We start from the raw sequence: 7016 nt of genomic DNA, 5'->3' as shown, positions 1-7016 counted from the left end.
CAAAATAATAACACTCAAAATTAGATAAATATTACCATCATAATATATAAATAATAGTGCAGAATATTAAATACTTGAGCTGTGTTGAGCATTATCCTAAGAATTAAATAAGCACAATATGACACTTGGAAAATGAGTTGTAGGAGATGGGAAACTCATACCATCTTGGGTTAGTAAATGATCAATAGTTGTTTATTCTTTTGAAATGAATCATTTTCCTTATAATAATTACTTATCTTTTTATATATTATTATAAAGGACAATTTTTTTGTCACTCATTCATTTATATGGTCCATTTGAATAATCATCGAGTCATTATAAAAGCAGCTATAGTATAAGATCAAATGTAATATTATAAGCTTCTTTCTCTTTCTTTACTTTTCAATGGAGATGTTTGACTCTTCCCTTTCCAATTTAGTTTTATTGCTTCTCTTTTTGTCCTCCCTCATTCTTATACTTGGAAAAAAATGGAGAAAATTACAAAATCGAAACGAAAAACAAATTAGGTTACCTCCAGGTCCATGGAGACTTCCTCTCATTGGAAATCTTCATCACTTAATCGGAGGAGGGTTGCCACATCATATTTTTAGAAAATTATCTCAAAAATATGGACCTCTTATGTACTTACAACTCGGAGAAATTCCTACCGTGGTCATATCATCAACTTCTATCGCAAAAGAAATTCTAAGAACTCATGATCACGCCTTTGCTGCAAGGCCACAAACTACATCCACAGACATCATATTTTACAATTGTATAGACATTGCATTTAGTCCATATGGTGACTACTGGAGACAGATGCGTAAAATTTGTACTTTAGAACTTTTTAGTACAAAAATGATAAAGTTATTTAGTGCAATTCGAGATGATGAGCTTACGAGTCTCATTTCATCGATTCGTTCCATGAATGGTTCTTCAGTAAACATGACTGAAAAGATTTTCCTGTTTACTAATCGTATCATTTGTAGATCAGCTTTTGGAAAAGTATGCAAAGATCGAGGCGAGTTCTTAACAACTTTGAAGGAAGTATTGTTATTAGCAGCAGGGTTTTTTATGGCTGATTTGTATCCTTCATGGAAGTTACTTCACAACCTAAGAGGTGAGAAAACTAGAATGATGAACGCGCATAAGAAGGTTGATGCACTTATGGAGGAGATTCTGAATGAACATATCAAAACTAAAGCAGTTGGGAAGAAGGGAAATGGTGAGTTTGGAGGCGAAGATTTGGTTGATGTTTTGCTTAGGGTTAAAGAGAACGCCGAACTTCAATGTCCAATCACAAATGACCATATTAAAGCTGTGATTTTTGTATGTTTGCTCTCCTTCTTTATCTTTATTCGCGTTTCCTTTCCCTTTTCTAGGATTTATTTTATTTGTTGTTATATAGGACGTATTCTTAGGAGGAACCGGATCTTCATCTTCAACTATTATTTGGGCGTTATCAGAAATGATAAAGAATCCTAATGTTATGATCAAGGCTCAAAGTGAAGTGAGACGAGTTTTTAAAGGAAAACAAAGTTTCACTGAAGAAGATGTTGAAAACTTGACATACCTAAAGTTGGTGATTAAGGAAACATTAAGGATACATACACCAGCTCCTCTTCTTGGGTCTAGGGAATGTAGAGAGCAAACAGTTATAGATGGATACACCATACCTCTAAAGGCTCGAGTACTAGTCAATGCATGGGCACTAGCTAGAGACCCTGAAAGTTGGGATGATCCTGAAAACTTTATACCAGAAAGATTTGAGAATTCTTCTATAGACTTTATGGGAAATCATTTTGAGTATATTCCATTTGGTTCAGGACGAAGGGTGTGTCCAGGATTGTTACTTGGTTTTGCTAATGTTTTACATCCTTTAGCTCAGTTACTCTACCACTTTGAATGGCAACTACCTAATGGAACTAAACCGAAAGATTTGGATATGACTGAAACACATGGATTAACCGCGGAGAAAAAGGAAAATCTATATTTAATTGCCATAAATTACAAAAACATTGAAGATTTTTGATGTTTTGCGGTGAAATACATGGAAATGTCAATGCATCCTCTGTTCTTTCTCTCTTTTTCGGTTTGTTTAAGTATTTGTAATGAAAATAATTGAATGTATTAAATTGAATGGATCAATTATATGTACATAGCATAGAAGTATTAAATTGAATGGATCAATTATGTCAATGCAGCCAAGGGTAGGTTTGGTTAATAAAATAGATTAAGAATCGTGAGGTCTCATATTTGAATATTAATAGTTGATTATTTTAGGAAAGAATCGACAAAAACTTATTTTTGGGAAAATGCTTGTCACTCCAAAAATTCATCTGAATCCATTGGTCTTTTAAATATACAAAATTAATCATTTTTTTAAAACACGATTAAAAAAGTATATAAAAATCAATCAAACTCTAGCAGTTTTAAATTACATAGTTATAAAAATGCGAATCTATGTCTTTAATGTGGTAATAAGATATTATTTTACCAGGTCATTGGTGCTTATTGGTTTAAGTCTTTCATATTTCTCATTTATATTCTTCAAGCTTTTTTTTTTTGCGATTAAAACGAATTGAATTCTATTGATTTTTTTAAAAATAGGTATATTTTTCAAAATTAAGTTGATTAAATTTATACTTTCATATTTTTTTGGGATAATGCACAAGTACCGCCTCAATCTATGTCCGAAATTTCAGAGACACGCTTACACTATACAAAGATCCTATTACCCCTGAACTTATTTTATTAACAATTTTCTAGCCCTTTTCAGTTTCGTAACACTATCTTGAAATAACTCATATTTCTCATTTATATTCTTTTAATCTCATTTATACTTTTCACGGTACTAAATGTAGCGGGCCATCAACAAAACATTTGACATCATTTGAATAATTATAATTCTAAAGTTTTAATTTGATATTATTCTCCTCAATCTAGCTATTTACTTATTATTTTAACAATTTACGTAGTCCTTTAAAACATAAATATAATTCGACTAGAGAATCAGGAAGTCTTCCCCGCCTGGAATCTGAATCGAGTTCGGAATCACTCTAAACTTTTAGAAACGTTATAATTGATACAAGATGAATAATATAAATTAAAATTAAAAAAATATTACCTTTAGCATAAAAAAAATTGAATAAATAAGGGGGTAGACGAAAAAAATAAATGGACAAGTAGATGAAGGAGAAAATAGAGTTGAGGAGAAGATACAGAAAATATGTAGGGGAAAAAGTTTTTAATGATAAAAATTTTGACTATTAACGTCAAAAATGATCTCTTACACATATTTAAAAATGAATAAGTTCACTTATATATTCGGTCAATATTTTGTGTTTAAATATTACATTGAAAATAGTATTAAAGGTTAAAATAAAATAAACTTGAGTCAGAGTGTCAAAATGAAATTTAGTGTTAAGTTAAAAGGACTATATTGAAAATAGTATTAAAGGTTAAAATAAAACAAAATTGAGTCAGAGTACTAAAATGAAATTTAGTGTTAAGTTAAAAGGACTATATTGAAAATAGTATTAAAGGTTAAAATAAAACAAAATTGAGTCAGAGTACTAAAATGAAATTTAGTGTTAAGTTAAAGGGACTATATGTATGTGGAGTTCTGAGCTAAAAGGACAACTTTTTTCTTTCAAAAAAATCAAAACGGCACACCAAAAATGTTTTGTTATTATATGGCTATACTTTCAACGATACTGGTTAAGAATTTTTTAAAATAAGTTTGTTATTAAATGGCTATACTTCTAGCGATTTTGATAAAATTAAAAAAAATTAGGAATTTTTTTGTGTGTCTAATCTTTCCCTTTTTAAAGTTTTTTTTTAATTCAATATTCTTTTATTATTATTTATGATATATAATTCAATTTTTTTCTTGCTTAAAAAATTATATTGTCCGTCTTGTTATCATTTTTATATTATTAATAATTAACAATAGGCAAGAAAATAATAACACATTAACAATAGACAAGAAAAACGCTACCCCTGCTGCGATGTAAGAAAAAAAGTTCATTAGACTTAAAATCGCTATCACGCAGTGATTGTGTCAGACGAAATTGCTTCGTCATGAACGATTTTATCCTTTTAATTTAAAAAAAAAATTAATATGCTCTTTTAGCTCCGAACTCTATATATGTTTTTGGCCATAATTTTTTGTTACGACTATTGGACACTATCATTAGGTGTGTATCAGCTCCTCTACATTATTCTTCTCCATATTCCCCAAGTATTTAATTACTTTGAATTAAAAGATACATGACATATAAAAAAGTTAATAGCTAAAATTTAAATGATTAAAGCAAGACTCTAATATAATTTAGACAATTAATACTTCATAAATAAATTAATAATGTCCTAATCATAATAATATATTATCTTATCCATACATACCTAATAACTTTTCTTTTTTTCCCTATGAGTATTTGTCTTCTTCTTTTTTTTTTTAATTAAGTTAATTTGGTTGAAATTTTCTGATGATCTTTCCCTTTAAAATTTGCTGAGATCTAAGTTATCAATTACTCCCTTCGTCTGGTATTATTTTTTCATGTTACGCTTAAAGTTAAACTAGATCAGATTAATTCGATATTCTAAACTAAAAAAATCAGATATTCTAAAACTATATGAAAAGTACTATAAGTTGCAATTTTTTACATATTAATATGATGAAAAAATACATCTTAAAATGTAAATCAAAGTTTTTATAGTTTGACTCTAAAAATAAAAATCATGATAAATAATACCGGACGAAAGGAGTACTTACTTATTTTTTTGAAGATAAAGAGTCCGTTTGAATTGGCTTTAAAACAGTAACTTTTAAAAAGTAATTTTGAAAGTGCTGAAACATAGTTTTTGTATAAGTATAAGATTGTAGTCGAGAATTCGGTAATAAATTAAAAAGGTATTTGTCTATTTTCTCCTAATAATTATAATGATACATAGATATTGATCGGCAAATATTTTGAATTTAAGACCAGTCATATTCATTTCCCAAAAATATAAAATCCTCTTAATGTTATAAAACAAAACAAAACAAAATAGAGGCTGCAAAATAAAAACCTAGTACTGAAGAAGTTGTTAATTATATTATTAAATGTTTATTTATTTAAATAAATGAGATTTTATATAAACAAAAAATTCTAGTGTTTTTGTAATTGTTTAATAGAAAAAAATTCAGAAAAAGGTCAAAGTACTCTTGAGCTATGCGAAATAGATCAGTTATATCCTTAGTCATATTTTGGGATAAAAAAATGTCCCTGTCGTTATCCTAAGAGATCATAAATACCCTCAAGAGTTAACACCTCAAATTTTTAGTGACGTAGAAATTCACAAGTCCACGTGTGGACTAATCCTTTCACCTAAGTGTTGCCAACTAGAATTCACTACAAAAGAACTAAACATTTAGCAGCGACAACAATTGTCAATAAGCTCAGAATATCATCACTAAAGGTTCTTAATATTAAATTCTGATTTTGTGTTGTTTTTCTTCATTGTTTTTAAAAAATAAAAAATGATATTGATTGAGGAGGAATTTGAAGACATTATATGTTTTGTTTTTATGTCATATGTGAATGTATAAAATGTACAATGATGCATTATATAGTAGGTAATTTGAATCAAGAAGAAATTTTGATGATTTTCATAATAATATTGGATGTTTTTAATATTGATTGTAAGTTATTAATTTTAGAAAATAAGGTTGCAACCGCGAAAATTAGTTATCACATTTTCTTTGGGTTGAAAAAATAGGTTTTTACTAGTGAATGATTGTTGCAGTGTTAGTTGCCACTATTTTGCATAATAAAAGATATAAGTGATCTATTTTGCATACTTTAAAATATTATTGACCTTTTTTCGAAAATAAATTAGTGAAAATACTTTTTTCTTTTAGCGAATGATAAAGAATGTGATTGAGCAAAAATAATAATGATACAATATGAAAAAAACAAATATATTTAAGTTGAAGCACCTGATATTATTTAGTGGCCGGTCCCTTGTTAAATGGATGATGTTAATTACAAACTTTCTTTAATCTAATTTTCCACTTTAGGAGCCACTTAATTAGCATTTCCAAAACTCTTTTCAGATATCATTACCTAATCAAATATGTGTACTTGATGTTATTTTTATTTGTTCTCAATATTTATTTAAATTTATTAGTAATAAAAAATATGTGGAGTGGATGATTACGATGATTGTAATTGACAAAATACATCTTATTTATTTATGCTCATTATTTTAACAATATAAAGTGCAATTCACAATAATTGGTGTGATAATGTGTTATTTTTATGCTCATTATTTAATACTCCATATTATTCGATCAAGTGCAATGAACACTATATTAGTATATAATATGATGACACGCACTGAAACAACATTCTATTTTTGTTGATTATGATAATTATGTGTAATGGTCAATTATGGTAACCATGTACAATAAAATATTTTCCTTGTATGGAGTAGTGATTATAAATTATTAACTATATTATGATAATACACGCACATATATTATGATAATACACGCACAAACAGATATTTAAAACAAAAAAATGCATATTGTTATCATTAAATAATCACAGATAATCATATTTGTCAGTGTGCGATAAAAATGATAATATATCTAGTAAATTTCAAAAAAGAAGTTAAGGAAGAACAAAGTGTATGTAAATTTTATCCATATTTTATAAAGGTAGAAAGATTATTTATGCAAGACGGTCGATTAAAATGAAATAAAATAAAATAGTAAAAAAAAGAAAAAATAGATTTTTACTGGCGAAGGACTGTTGCAGACTTGCAGTCTTAGTCGCCACTAAAAATCACTCATTATCTTTAGTGGCAATATTTCGGGATTTCATGGCTACATTATCACCGCTAAAAGTTCAGTTATTTTGTAGTGAGTCCTAATTGGCAACACTTAGATTGAGAGATAAGTCGTTAGTGGTCGGTCCCTTGTTAAATGGATGATGTTAATTACAAACTCTCTTTAATCTAATTTTCCACTTTAGGAGCCACTTAATTAG

The 7016-nt window shown here is 28.0% G+C and overlaps 1 protein-coding gene across 1 annotated transcript; it reads left to right on the top strand.

The window, feature by feature from the left end:
• The first annotated feature begins 309 nt into the window (after positions 1–309).
• LOC107023928 (premnaspirodiene oxygenase-like) lies at positions 310–2178 on the top strand. The gene is made up of 2 exons (XM_015224774.2): positions 310–1308; positions 1388–2178. Exons 1-2 carry the CDS (start codon positions 385–387, stop codon positions 2009–2011), a joined length of 1548 nt encoding a protein of 515 aa, XP_015080260.1. The 5' UTR covers positions 310–384; the 3' UTR covers positions 2012–2178.
• The last annotated feature ends 4838 nt before the right edge of the window (positions 2179–7016 follow it).

Source organism: Solanum pennellii, chromosome 6 (assembly GCF_001406875.1).
Source record: "Solanum pennellii chromosome 6, SPENNV200".
NCBI lineage: Eukaryota > Viridiplantae > Streptophyta > Magnoliopsida > Solanales > Solanaceae > Solanum > Solanum pennellii.
Note: the sequence above shows the minus strand (reverse complement) of the source record. Positions and strands in the feature narration are given on the sequence as shown.